The 15482-nt window shown below is 42.2% G+C and overlaps 1 protein-coding gene across 1 annotated transcript in view; it reads right to left on the bottom strand.

Moving 5' to 3' along the window:
• lrp2a (low density lipoprotein receptor-related protein 2a) overlaps positions 1 to 15482 on the bottom strand; it is a 211697-nt gene that overhangs the window by 128352 nt on the left and 67863 nt on the right. Inside the window, exons 34-38 of the mRNA XM_060930575.1 lie at positions 14879 to 15022; positions 14640 to 14749; positions 13663 to 13840; positions 13334 to 13547; positions 722 to 961 (exon numbers count right to left, since the gene is read on the bottom strand). Of these exons, the coding sequence (XP_060786558.1) occupies positions 722 to 961; positions 13334 to 13547; positions 13663 to 13840; positions 14640 to 14749; positions 14879 to 15022 (886 nt within the window). The remainder of the gene's footprint in view (positions 1 to 721; positions 962 to 13333; positions 13548 to 13662; positions 13841 to 14639; positions 14750 to 14878; positions 15023 to 15482) is intronic.

The following is a 15482-nucleotide window of genomic DNA, read 5'->3' as shown; positions in this document are numbered from 1 at the left end:
GCAGATGGAATACACTCACCAATTATATACCTTCTAAGTGACCTCTATGGCTGGGGTACCTAATAATGTAATGGCAGCATCTCAGGGCTCAGAGGATGCAACATCGCGGGTATCTACAGTTGCTGTTGTTTTAAATAAAACATTTACATTATTTATTGGGTAATAAACAAATACAGGGCGGCACGGTGGTGTAGTGGTTAGCACTGTCGCCTCACAGCAAGAAGGTCCGGGTTCGAGCCCTGTGGCCGGCGAGGGCCTTTCTGTGTGGAGTTTGCATGTTCTCCCCGTGTCCGCGTGGGTTTCCTCCGGGTGCTCCGGTTTCCCCCACAGTCCAAAGACATGCAGGTTAGGTTAACTGGTGACTCTAAATTGACCGTAGGTGTGAATGTGAGTGTGAATGGTTGTCTGTGTCTATGTGTCAGCCCTGTGATGACCTGGCAACTTGTCCAGGGTGTACCCCGCCTTTCGCCCGTAGTCAGCTGGGATAGGCTCCAGCTTGCCTGCGACCCTGTAGAACAGAATAAAGCGGCTTGAGATAATGAGATGAGATGAAACACAAATACACTCAAAAATGAAGATGTATACTCTACATTTTCTGTCGTACATAATATAGCCTTATAGAAAATAATTGTAATTATATAAACTTTCAGCTAATGTTCTTCATTATACTGCATGATACAGTACAGGCACTGATGCACACTCTGCTATGTAAAATACCAACCTCTCCCTGCCACAGGCACCATGGCCTCAGAATGATGATCTCCCTCCAGACTGAATCCCTTGATGGCAGAGAGCATTGAGATGACCACATAGGACTGGTACGGAGCACAGGTCCTGTTATCAGCATTGAGTTTGAAGCCTGTAGCACAGGCACAGGAGAACAGGCCTCCAGGTCGAGGCAGACACAGCTGCTCACATGCGACGACATTGTTACTACAGCCATTAGAGGAGCCGGCAGAGGCTAGAAAGAGAAGAAACGAGAGGCAGATTGTACATACACTACCGTTCAAAAGTTTGGGGTCACCCAGACAATTTTGTGTTTTCCATGAAAAGTCACACTTTTATTTACCACCATAAGTTGTAAAATGAATAGAAAATATAGTCAAGACATTTTTCTGGCCATTTTGAGCATTTAATCGACCCCACAAATGTGATGCTCCAGAAACTCAATCTGCTCAAAGGAAGGTCAGTTTTATAGCTTCTCTAAAGAGCTCAACTGTTTTCAGCTGTGCTAACATGGTTGTACAAGGGTTTTCTAATCATCCATTAGCCTTCTGAGGCAATGAGCAAACACATTGTACCATTAGAACACTGGAGTGGTAGTTGCTGGAAATGGGCCTCTATACACCTATGGAGATATTGCACCAAAAACCAGACATTTGCAGCTAGAATAGTCATTTACCACATTAGCAATGTATGGACCCTTTTCACGTGACGTCACGACAAACGCGGCCGCCATTTTGGACATGTACTACCAGTAGTTTACCACAGCCAACATTGAGGAACGGCAGCAAAGAAAGTGTTTATTTTCAGCAAGACTTCCATCATGCCACTATATTGTTGTGCACCTGGATGTAGTAACCATCAACAAACAAGGCAAGGTTTATCATTTTATCGGATCCCGACGGAGAAGGTGGATAACGGCCATTAACAGATTGGCAGCCCTCAGCATACCAACGCTTGTGTAGTGACCACTTTGTTGGAGGTAAGACGAATAAAATTAGCCAGAAAAGGCATTACATTGCTGTTAACATTCTGTGGCGGCGAGTGTGTAACCAAATAGGCTAAAATAACCCATTGTAACCTCTTTGTTCTTCTGTAGTAGCTATTAGCTAACGACATTAGCTAGCGTTGTGTTCCTTTGCTGTTGGTAGACTGTAGGACGGATCAGAGGCAGTGTCCTACAAACAGCGCTTAATTTGAGGGGGAGCAAGCCGGAGCGCGCTCCGGAACCTCGGGCGTTGGCTCCGGCAGCTATTTACACTGGATCCGGTGATCCGACACCTCTTTTGACTATGTAACAAAAAAAAAAAACCCAAATAATTAAATAAAAAAATGCAAGTTTATTTAGTGTTAATGTCTGATTTTGATATCTGTCTTGGTGATTTCTCTCATGAAACGACATCCACAAAATATCTGCAGATGAACTTAATTTGCAGTGTTATTACAAAACATGCCCAGAAGCGCAGCGCAGCGCCGCGCCCCCCCCCCCCCCCCCTTTTTTTCCACACCGGAGCCGCTCATCCTCTGCGCTCCGGGACCTCCCACTTTACAAATTAAGCACTGCCTACGAATAAGTGTTCAAAACAAGAGGAACATGTATTTGTTTCTTAAATCCAGGCCGTTCCCTGTAATCTGTAACAACAGTTGGAGAAAGTAATGGCAAATAGTGAGTGCACAAACCATAGAAGGTAAACTGTACACAGCGCCAGGGCAGTGTGATGGTATGTCTACTTTTAGATTGTGTTAGCTGATCAATGAACACACTCGTCACTTGACGAGTTTCACGTCTTTACGACGGATACTTAAATGTGTGTTAGGTATTATTGTTGCAGTCTAAGCAGTCATTGTAGCAGCTAGATGAGCAAGAACCGAAAGGGTCTGTGCCATAAACCGTTATTTCTGTACGGCGTTGCTAATGTGTCGTTACTGTTGTTATTTCTCCCTCTGCTCGCCCTGTAAATGCCCTACGTCGCTGGATAGTGAAGGTGTTTTCTGCATCTCGCTCTTTTTTCTTGTATGTTCTCCGTTTGTCGCCTTCCTCGCATTCAAACCAATTCGAGCCGAAGTCCGCTACATGTCCAAAATGGTGGTCGCGTTTACGAAGGTCACGTGACTGAAAAGGGTCTATTGAGTGTATTTCTGATTAGTTTAAAGTGATCTTCATTGAAAAGAACAGTGCTTTTCTTTCAAAAATAAGGACATTTCAAAGTGACCCCAAACTTTTGAACGGTAGTGTATGTATATTTACAGAAATCTTCATCTTTTAAGATGTTTAATACCAGTACTATACCAGTACTATACCAGTACTATAGTTCAACTCTTATGTACGGTAGTTCAACCCCTGATTCATCCATTTTGAACTGGACCACGCTGCACAAAAATCACAAGGCCAGGGAGCAGACGAACAGGCTAAACCGACTGTCTGCTAGCTGCACAGAGTCGTCACTCAGGGTCCACTACATCGAGACTGTGTCTGTTCCCCGAGCTCAACAAAAAAGTAGAAATACTCAGAGAATTTGTTCCAGTAACCTAATCAATATAAAATTAGATCATACTGACTGTACAGCCGCTGCCATCACCTTTGATCTAAAGGTGGGGCTATTAAATATTAGATCTCTTACATCTAAAGCGCTAATGGTTAATGAACTCATTACTGATCAGGAGTTTAATGTACTGTGTTTAACAGAAACATGGATTAAACCAAATGAATATATAGCATTAAATGAAGCTAGTCCTCCTGGATACAGTTATATACACCAGCCTCGTCTAACTGGCAGAGGAGCAGTCGTCGCGGTTATTTATAATGATTATCTAGGTGTAACACACAAACCTGGTTATAAATTTAATACATTTAAAGTTCTTCATATGAATATAATGTATGTAGCCTCGAAAAATAAGTCTACCCAGTTAATTCCGTTACTTATTATTTACAGGCCCCCGGGGCCATAGTCTGAGTTTCTTTCTGAATTTGCAGATTTTTTTAATTTTATGGATTGAATTCTCTGCCTGTTGCTTTTTCAGCCTATAAGCCAACAATTTACTGGCTTTCCCACCTCCTTCATAATACTTCTGTTTTGTAAATATTAACTTTTTTTGTATATCTCTTGTATAGATCTCCGAAAGGTCCATAATCCCCATGCCGCAATCCCCAACCCTGTGTAAATCTTTACCAAAGATTAAAAAGTAGTCAATCCTTGAATACAACAAGTGTGGATTAGAAAAATATGTACAGTGGGGCAAAAAAGTATTTAGTCAGTCACCAATTGTGCAAGTTCTCCCACTTAAAAAGATGAGAGAGGCCTGTAATTTTCATCATAGGTATACCTCAACTATGAGAGACAAAATGAGAAAAAAAAATCCAGAAAATCATATTGTCTGATTTTTAAAGAATTTATTTGCAAATTATGGTGGAAAATAAGTATTTGGTCAATAACAAAAGTTCATCTCAATACTTTGTTATATACCCTTTGTTGGCAATGACAGAGGTCAAACGTTTTCTGTAAGTCTTCACAAGGTTTTCACACACTGTTGCTGGTATTTTGGCCCATTCCTCCATGCAGATCTCCTCTAGAGCAGTGATGTTTTGGGGCTGTCGCTGGGCAACACGGACTTTCAACTCCCTCCAAAGATTTTCTATGGGGTTGAGATCTGGAGACTGGCTAGGCCACTCCAGGACCTTGAAATGCTTCTTACGAAGCCACTCCTTCGTTGCCCGGGTGGTGTGTTTGGGATCATTGTCATGCTGAAAGACCCTGCCACGTTTCATCTTCAATGCCCTTGCTGATGGAAGGAAGTTTTCACTCAAAATCTCACGATACATGGCCCCATTCATTCTTTCCTTTACACGGATCAGTCATCCTGGTCCCTTTGCAGAAAAACAGCCCCAAAGCATGATGTTTCCACCCCCATGCTTCACAGTAGGTATGGTGTTCTTTGGATGCAACTCAGCATTCTTTCTCCTCCAAACACGACAAGTTGAGTTTTTACCAAAAAGTTCTATTTTGGTTTCATCTGACCATATGACATTCTCCCAATCCTCTTCTGGATCATCCAAATGCTCTCTAGCAAACTTCAGACGGGCCTGGACATGTACTGGCTTAAGCAGGGGGACACGTCTGGCACTGCAGGATTTGAGTCCCTGGCGGCGTAGTGTGTTACTGATGGTAGCCTTTGTTACTTTGGTCCCAGCTCTCTGCAGGTCATTCACTAGGTTCCCCCGTGTGGTTCTGGGATTTTTGCTCACCATTCTTGTGATCGTTTTGACCCCACGGGGTGAGATCTTGCATGGAGCCCTAGATCGAGGGAGATTATCAGTGGTCTTGTATGTCTTCCATTGTCTAATAATTGCTCCCACAGTTGATTTCTTCACACCAAGCTGCTTACCTATTGCAGATTCAGTCTTCCCAGCCTGGTGCAGGTCTACAATTTTGTTTCTGGTGTCCTTTGACAGTTCTTTGGTCTTGGCCATAGTGGAGTTTGGAGTGTGACTGTTTGAGGTTGTGGACAGGTGTCTTTTATACTGATAACGAGTTCAAACAGGTGCCATTAATACAGGTAACGAGTGGAGGACAGAGGAAGCCTCTTAAAGAAGTTACAGGTCTGTGAGAGCCAGAAATCTTGCTTGTTTGTAGGTGACCAAATACTTATTTTACCGAGGAATTTACCAATTAATTCATTAAAAATCCTACAATGTGATTTCCTGGATTCTTTCCCCCCATTCTGTCTCTCATAGTTGAAGTGTACCTATGATGAAAATTACAGGCCTCTCTCATCTTTTTAAGTGGGAGAACTTGCACAATTGCTGGCTGACTAAATACTGTTTTGCCCCACTATATAGTCTCTCTTTAAGGGATTTAATTCTCTCCACACATTTACTAAACCAATATCCTTTATTGCCGAATTGATCTTTTTGTTCATGTGACTGGGCTGAGCTCCCTGTATTTTTGATGAATCAAGTTTAGGGCATAATCTAATATTGAGATCCCCCCACAAATTAATACACCTTGAGATTCTGCTATAATCAATTCAAATATTTGACTAAAAAAAACTCCAATCAGAATTAGGGGGAGCATATATATTCATTAAAGTTATCAATGAGCCATTTAAGTTCCCTCTCAAAAACACATATCTTCCTTCTGTGTCCTTCTTTTCAAATAGGGACTCAAAACAAATTTTACTGGAAATTAATATTGCCACCCCTCTCCTATGCCCATTTGCATATGATGATGAGAACTGATACTTAAAGCCCATTCTTTTTAATTTAGCGTGCTCTGTGTCTGAAAGATGGGTTTCTTGCAAAAACGCCACCTCAACTTTGTCTCTTTTTAGTTTTGTCAAAATCTTACTTCTTTTGATAGGGTTGACTAGACCATTCACATTATAAGTTGCTATTTTAATTGCTTGCATTTAGTATCCATTATTGAAAATAAATTAAAAAAAAAAAAGAAAACCCTCTGGCACCAACACAAATATTTACCATTAACTGAATGTATCACAGGTAGCACCTCAAAAGCTCCATGGAATGGCAGCAAAACATGCCTCTTAATGAGGAACACCACAAACACAGTAACACATGAAAAAAAATCTTCCAGTAGTGAGGTCTTCATCTCGACCCTTATTAGGCCCTGATGATAAGAGGGCCTTGAGGGAAATCCTCCCTCACCGGCCGGTGTGAGAGGGCCCTCAGCCATTTGCAGTTTTATTCTAGTGTCCATCCGGCTGTCTGACAGAGGAAAACAAAACTCCTGACGTTACAGTATGTTCTTAGTTATAGCCTGTAAAATGCTCCTGTAATGTACAGTACTTGTTCGCAGTCTGTTCTTACTGATAGCTGGTTCCCCCGGACTTTCCTCTTTAGAATAAAAACGCACCCCTTCTTCTCCGGGACTTTCAACGACCCTTGAATCACAGATGTTTTATAGTCATGCTGGATCCTGGCACCTAAAAACCTGTAGTCTCTCCACGTAACTCCTCTCTTTGCCTGCTCTCTCCCGGTTCCCTCCCTGATCTCCTGCTCGTTCGCCATGTGAACTTCTGAATCTGCTCCAGCAGAGATTCCGGGTGTTTAATAACCAATACCGAGAACCCCCTCTTCGCCATGTCCCCGGTCGCCTCCTCCACTGATCCATACAGCACTGTCCCCTCCGGGTAGAACACTCTTAACCGGGCCGGGAACGGAGTTTGAAATCTGATTTTCTTCTCCTTCAGTACTGATTTCGCTTCGGCATATTCCTTTCGCTTTTTCAACACATCAGGCACGTAGTCATGATCCAGATTAACACTTCTTCCATGAAGTTGAAATCCCCATTTTTGCCAGGCCAGCTTCAGTAACTCCTCTTTCATCCTGTAGCTTGACAATTTAGCCACAATAGACCGCGGTGGAGCTCCCGGTGGCGGCTTCGGTGTCAGGGCGCAGTGAGCTCTCTCCACTCGCAACTCAAAGGAGCCCTGGAGCCCCAGGCCCTCCCGCAGCAAACGCTCAACATAACCCACCATCGATGGAGAGTCCTTCTCCACACCCTCTTTAACTCCGTGGATTCTGATGTTCTCTCTTGTGGAGCGAACCTCTAAATCCGTCAGCTTTGCATCCAGGTGTATCTGCAGCTTCAGCAGCTCCGTAACCGCTTCTTCCGTCCCTTGTATCCGAGTTTCGGCCGTGTTGATCCTCTTTTCCGCTTCCTCTATTCTAGTATTAGTTTTGTTTATTTCTTTGCAGATCTCTTTCAGCTGCTGACTATTGTCCTTCCTAAACTCCCTTAGTTCTTTCAGTATAAGGCCCAGACCTGCTTCTTCCATCTGCTCCTGGCCGCGGTCCAAGTCCGTAGCCTTCATTTTGTTGCTAGCCTGGAGCTCCTGGCTAACTTCGTCTCTCTCAATTAACTCCGACTGCTTGAACTTTTTCGACTGATATTTAGGCATTCTCGAAACCCACAGTCCAAAATTCAACTGTACTCACGTTTTTTTTAAATTATTCGGGTTGTTGTGGGCAATTTTTACTTCGAAATGTCGGGAGCAACATTCCTATGCTGCCATCGTCTAGCTCGTCAAACCAGAAGCCGAATTTGCAGATTTTATCTCAGATCTGGTTATTTCCTTAGACAAAGCTTTAGTTGTTGGAGATTTTAATATTCACTTCGATAACCCAGAAGACCCTTTGAAAACAGCATTTGTGTCCATTTTAGATTCAGTAGGGGTGAATCAAAATGTCATAGGACCGACCCATAATGGTGGTCACACCCTTGATCTAATACTAACATTCGGGTTAAACGTAGAAAATATAGTCACACTTCCACAGTCTGAAGTTATCTCAGATTATTATCTCATCTCATTCAAACTATGTCTGAGTAATAATATATGCACCTCAGCACACTACTGTATTAAACGTACATTCACGTCAACTACTGCACAGAGCTTTATAAATGATCTCCTAGAGTTATCAACTTTGATTGGGTCACTGTCAGCCCCTGCAGAACTTGATCAGGCTACTGAATGCTTAGCGTCAACATTCCGCTATACCTTAGATAATATAGCTCCTCTTAAAAGGAAAATGATCAGAGAGAAAAAATTAGCACCCTGGTATAATGATGACACTCGCACATTAAAACAGACCACTCGAAAATTGGAACGTAAATGGTGTCAAACAAAATTGGTAGTGTTCAAATTAGCGTGGAAGGAGAGCTTCCTGAAGTACAGAAAAGCTCTTAGTGCTGCGAGATCAGCATATCTCTCCACCCTAATAGAAGATAACAAAAATAATCCTAGATTCCTATTTAATACTGTAGCAAAATTAACCAGGAATATGTCCACTATAGACACATGCAAACCTGCATTATGTAGTAGCAACGATTTCATGAATTTTTTTTAATGACAAAATTGAGAATATCCGACAAAAAATTCAAACTTCTAATTTAAGGTCAGACAATGTAAGTGACCCTGTAGTTAACAATATAACTGTATCAGATCAGCAATTAGAATGTTTTACTCCCCTGAAAGAAATTAAATTACTTTCATTAATCTCCGCATCAAAAGCCTCAGCTTGTGTACTAGATCCCTTACCTACACATCTATTCAAACAGATAATACCTGAAGTAATTGAACCGCTTCTAAAAATAATAAATTCTTCTCTAAGGATTGGCTATGTAACCAAATCCTTTAAACTAGCAGTTATCAAACCCCTGATTAAAAAAACTGACCTTGATCCCTGTCAGCTGTCCAATTATCAGCCAATATTAAACCTCCCCTTTATCTCCAAGATCCTTGAAAAAGCTGTGGCACAGCAGTTATGCTCATATTTACATAGGAATAACATCCATGAAATGTATCAGTCAGGATTTAGACCTCATCATAGCACAGAGACAGCTTTGGTTAAAGTAGTAAACAACCTACTGTTGGCGTCTGATCAGGGCTGTGTCTCGCTGCTTGTGTTGCTTGACCTTAGTGCAGCATTTAATACCATTGATCATTCCATTCTTCTGGATAGACTAGAAAATGTTGTGGGAGTTAAAGGAACGGCCCTCTCCTGGCTCAGGTCTTATTTAACTGATCGCTATCAGTATGTTGATGTAAATGGTGATTTTTCTAGACATACTGAGGTAAAGTTTGGTGTTCCACAAGGTTCTGTCTTGGGTCCACTGGATTTTTCTTTATATATGTTACCTCTGGGTGATATTATTCGTAAACATTGTATTAGTTTCCAGTGTTATGCTGATGACACACAGTTGTATGTTTCTGCAAAACCTGATGAGAGACACCAGCTTAATAGAATTGAGGAATGTGTGAAGGACATTAGACACTGGATGCTTATTAACTTCCTTCTGCTTAACTCTGACAAGACTGAAGTACTTGTACTAGGACCACATGCAGCTAGAAGTAAGTTTTCTGATTACACAGTAACTCTGGATGGCCTTTCTGTTTCTTCACGTGCAGCAGTAAAAGACCTCGGGGTGATTAATGACCCCAGTCTTTCATTCGAAACTCACATTGATAACACTACCTGGATAGCTTTCTTTCATCTCAGAAATATTGCTAAGATAAGAAATTTAATGTCACTACATGACGCAGAAAAACTAGTTCATGCTTTCGTTACCTCCAGGTTGGATTATTGTAATGCCTTACTGTCTGGATGTTCCAATAAGTGCATAAACAAGCTCCAGTTAGGTCAAAATGCAGCAGCAAGAGTCCTTACAAGAACTAGAAAATATGACCACATCACCCCTGTCTTATCCACACTGCACTGGCTCCCAATCAAATTTCGTATTGATTATAAAATACTACTATTGACCTTCAAAGCACTGAATGGTCTCGCACCACAGTACCTGAGCAAACTTCTGGTCCTTTATGACCCACCATGTCTACTTAGATCAAAAGGTGCAGGCTATCTGCTGGTACCTCGTGTAGTGAAGGCTACATTAGGGAGCAGAGCCTTTTCTTACAAAGCCCCACAGTTATGGAACAGCCTTCCAAGTAGTGTTCGGGAATCAGACACAGTCTCAGCATTTAAGTCTAGGCTGAAAACATATCTGTTTAGTCAAGCCTTTCATTAATAGTGCTTATGAGGTAAAGGTGTAGATCTGGAGGGTCCTCAGACATAGAGTGTTTTGGTAAATTGGGATGTATGGATGCTGTCAGTCCCCACTCGCTTGCTCACTCGAGTTTGTTGACGGTGTCGTGGCTGCTGCTTTATGTCCCAGGGCGCCCTCATGCCTGTGTTACCTTCTGGCTCTCCCCTTTTAGTTATGCTGTCATAGTTAGTTTTGCTTAAGTCCCTGCTTGTACTCAGCGCAAAATGTATACTGTAACTACTTATTCAGGTGACACTGGGCATACCTAACAACCAGTGTTTTCTCTATCTTCTCCTCCGCCCCCCAATCTGTCCCTCTGAGTTACATGTCAATCCTGGGATCGAGACGCTGACCTCTTCTGCTCCTCAGACCTGCCTGATCCATCCTGATGGCCCGTGTCTGGTTGGAGTCTCATCACATCACTCCTGTGGAGGACGGCCCCATATGGACAGTTGAAAGTCACACTTGGAAGACACTCTGGACACTTACAGGAATGCTTTTGTGGCTGAGGACTACAGCTGACTTGCTAACTTTGGGACTGCGGTTGTCATGAACAGTTTTGCACTCAGGTTTCCATTAATGAAGAGTTATTACATCAACGAAACTGACTTCATGTTAAAACTGTTAATCTTATAGTCATGTTGTCTGTTGTTGTCCAGGTGAGGATTGGTTCTCTTTTGGGTCTGGTTCCTCTCGAGGTTTCTTCCTCATGTCATCTGGGGGAGTTTTTCCTTGTCACCGTCGCCACGGGCTTGCTCATTGGAGATAGATTAGGGATAAAATTGGCTCATGTCTTGGGTCATTCAGATTCTGTAAAGCTGCTTTAGGACAATGTCTGTTGTTAAAAGCGATATACAAACAAACTTGACTTGACTGTTCAGTACCTGTCCATTGATCAAATGAAAAATACCACTGATTCTACTCTGCACAATACCTGATTTTACCTCAACACCTCAAAATACCTATCCAAATTAAGACCTAAATAAAAGCCCCAAAACTGGCATGAGACACAGTCATAATAAAAATGAAGTTAGGTGTTGAACGAGATCATCAATGACGGCGGAGCTCACTCCGGCCCCATCTAGTCCAGAAAGAATGAGCTAAAGTGGGCCACCTTGCACAATAAATGTTGCAAGCTGTATACAAGAAGCTATGTACACCCTAGGAGTACTTACATATTTGTCAGAATGAATCCAAAACAGCGAGGAATTGGCTGAGAAGAAGTGATTTTTGTTGAACTGCTTATTAAGGCTTAATTAGTCCATAACTTTATTAATAATTGTAATTAAAGGACCCATGGCATGGTGGTTTGTTGATGCTTTAAACGGGCTCGTGGAGGTTTCCGGATGTTATTTCCGCAGCCTTTCTCGAAATGAACCCTCGGCACGTAGATATAGCCTCCTGGGAGAAAGCCCCATTTCAGCGCTTTTCCCAGTGCGTCGTTTTGCTAATGAGAAGCAGGAGGCGGGGAAGGGTAGAGGGTGGGGGCGGCTCTTAACATTAATATTCATGACATGTAAACGTGTTACCTCTGATTGGCTAACAGCACTGTGACGCTACCTCCAGTGGGTCAGAACAAGCGGATGTGGGTGTCTTACCATGGCGAGAGAGAAGGAACAAACCGCGAAGGGAAAAATACCGCGCGCTGATGTCATTAAGGTGCGACGTGAGTAAATAAAATAAATTCAACAAATGTTTGGGTTTTTACTGAACAAACAAACAAATAAAATGAACGAGTGACTTAAAAAAAAGAATGTGGGTGTCTTTGTAAAAACTGTTTTGATTGGCTATTATAACAGAGCATGCTGCATGCTTTTTGGTTTTGTAGCGCAGAGTACCTGGCTAACTGCAGGAAGCGGTTAGCTGCACAGCTAATGTAGCCATTGCAAGGCTAACGTGGCACCGATTTTAAAACACGGCAAAACATAAGCTCATAAGTTACAGTCAATTTCCAGACTAAACTCAGTTTAACAGAGCATGCTGCATACTCTTTAGTTTTGTAGCGCAGATTACCTGGCTAACTGCAGGAAGCGGTTAGCTGCACAGCTAATGTAGCCATTGCAAGGCTAACGCACCGATTTTAAAACATGGCAAAGCGACCAGTTATACACTTACTTGTTCGGTGTTTGTTGCTGATGCGGCAGGGATGCTTGGTACGGACCCAGGCTTCAGTGACAGTTGATGTGCAAAACCTGCCCTGTACTGTCCCAAGTTGTGGAAACATTCCTCAGGAAAATGCTTCCGACAAACATACACCGTCTTAGGTAGACTCGACGGCGTATTATTGGAGTAAATAAAATTAAGCCACTGCGTCTTCAGGGGCTCTCCCGTCGGCAGTAAAAACAGACTCTTTTCTGTGTTGTCACATCCATGTACAGCGCAATTTCCATGTTTCGCTCGCTTAGGTGATGCCATGTTGTGTCCTCCCTCTATGGTCTCCTCACTACAACTGGGCGAGGCAATCCATACAGTGGGTGGGAATCCAGAGGGGGGGCGTGGGGATCATTTCCCTTGCTGACGTAGTAAAGGGAAGAGTTTATCAGTGCGCCGTTTTGACGCGCCATTCTCAAATGTTGGGCATAGTTTGGTTTACACATTATGAAATTTCTCGCCACTGGGGTGACTTAAGAAGGTCAGAGGAACTCATTTTAACGTTAAAAAACCTCAGAAAGTGAAAATTTAATGCCATGGGACCTTTAAGCAAATCTGGATAGAAGTTTTTCGCACCCTAGGTACCCCTACCTTCATGCCAGAAAGAATCAAAATCGGTGAAGAATTGAAGGAGAAAAAGTGATTTGTGTGGAAACTGCTCATTAGGACTTAATTACTCCATATTTTCATTGTTAATTGCAATTATGCAAATTTGGGTAGAAGCTACATGCACCCCAGGCAGACCTACCTTCCTGCCAAAAAGAATAAAAGTTGGTGAAGAGTTGAGAGAGAAGAAGCGATTTTCGTGAAATGTGGATGACGCCGGATGGACTCCGGACAACACATGATGGCATAAACTCATCACCTGTTGGCCGGATGAGCTCATAACTATTACTTACCATCTCTGTAGTGCACTTTGAGGACTCTGAGACCAGGCACATTGCTCCTCAGCACGACTCTGCTGGATCCTGTGGCTTTATCCACACGTTCAATCACCTCAAAGTCCCTATCAGTGAAGTAGAGGTAAGGCCCATGCACAGCCACACCCCATGGGTGAGACAAGCCATTAACCACTGTGATGCGGTTTGAACCATTTGGATCTCCTCTCTCGATCTGTTTGGGGTTTTAAAAGAGGAACAGAAGTTGTGTGTACTTATTTTTTTTTAAGTGCAGTAATAGTTAATGGAAAATGGTGTATCAGATTCTCAAAGGAGTTGACGCAGCTCACCACGCCAGTCCCTGTGACGGCCCAGTAAAGTTTGTTCTCTTTAATGTCTATAGTGATAAACTCCACATGGTCCAGGTTATTGGTGAAGAGTATAACTGAATTGGACCCGTCCATGTCTGCACATGCCACCTTGGCAGGAATGCCGCTCTCTGTCCCTTGATCTGTCCAGTACATTTTCCTGAAAACACAGCACATGAAGCAGATATGGAGTACCTATCAACTATATGCATTATAAGGACTCAAGATACTACAACAATGTTTAGTATTACACTACCGTTCAAAAGTTTGGGGTCACCCAGACAATTTTGTGTTTTCCATGAAAAGTCACACTTTTATTTACCACCATAAGTTGTAAAATGAATAGAAAATATAGTCAAGACATTTTTCTGGCCATTTTGAGCATTTAATCGACCCCACAAATGTGATGCTCCAGAAACTCAATCTGCTCAAAGGAAGGTCAGTTTTATAGCTTCTCTAAAGAGCTCAACTGTTTTCAGCTGTGCTAACATGATTGTACAAGGGTTTTCTAATCATCCATTAGCCTTCTGAGGCAATGAGCAAACACATTGTACCATTAGAACACTGGAGTGAGAGTTGCTGGAAATGGGCCTCTATACACCTATGGAGATATTGCACCAAAAACCAGACATTTGCAGCTAGAATAGTCATTTACCACATTAGCAATGTATAGAGTGTATTTCTGATTGGTTTAAAGTGATCTTCATTGAAAAGAACAGTGCTTTTCTTTCAAAAATAAGGACATTTCAAAGTGACCCCAAACTTTTGAACGGTAGTGTAAGTTTTAGTGAACACTATATATTATTTCTTGGTGTCATTTCACTATTACACTGACTGCACTAAGTGCTGGTTGGGATTTCTAGTAGCCTCTGTGTACTGGGTGTGTTTCTTAGCAGGTGCCATGAAATCAGACTGATTTGGCAGACTTCATGGCAAGATGCTGCTAAACTGGGCCTTACCCACGTGCCGGGTCCACTGCTATGCCAACCGGTGAGCCTGTACCAGTCGGGGTGCCGTTATTGGTGATGAGAGTTTTCCTGTACTGCACCTCTCCTTTCAGCCTCAGAACCTAAATAAACAAAATGAGATAAGTGAAATGATGCATCAACATTTGCAAAGTAAATAAATTGTTTTAACTGTTTTTTTTCAGATAAACAATTCATTTCTTTTTTTAATGCAAAGCGGAAAGATGTAGAACCTCTATGGACTGCGAGGATGGGTTCGTGTAGTATAGGTTCTGACTTATCCAGTCAAGAGCCAAACCCACTGGAGATCCCAAAATGGCTGCTGGGGCAAATTCAGTCCTATTAGTCCCATCTGACTTCACCCTGTGGATCTCACCCTGTATTGATGAAAGAATAATCACCTTGTTTTCTTTTGCACGTTAGATTGCATCAATAGAAATCACATCAATAATTATTTTGAAAGATTTCTTCAGCCGAGTGCTTTAGGATGCTTTCACGCCAGGCATTAAAATGCTTGAGTTGGGACACCTTAGCATGAACAGTGTCACCATAGCAGTACTAGTCCTAGCTAGTACTATATGCTAACTAGCTTAGTTTGCTATCTAGATTAGATTTCTTATTACCAGTCAAAAGTTTAAAGCTAGATGGCCTTTCATAAAATCGGTGAAATTTAGTTCCCTCTGAAATTTGGTCATTGTGATATATGTTTATTTCTGTAATATCTCAAAAAATATCAGGCCATTCTGTGGCTGGGAAGTTATTTAATTTGAGGGGATTCCCGAGCAAATAATGTGCATGAAATTGCTCGCTTCATGAAGTCAAGCAGACAGAAGAAGT

This window comes from Neoarius graeffei, chromosome 9, assembly GCF_027579695.1.
Source record: "Neoarius graeffei isolate fNeoGra1 chromosome 9, fNeoGra1.pri, whole genome shotgun sequence".
Lineage (NCBI taxonomy): Eukaryota > Metazoa > Chordata > Actinopteri > Siluriformes > Ariidae > Neoarius > Neoarius graeffei.
The sequence above is the reverse complement of the archived record's forward strand: the minus strand, read 5'-3'. Positions and strand labels throughout refer to the sequence as shown.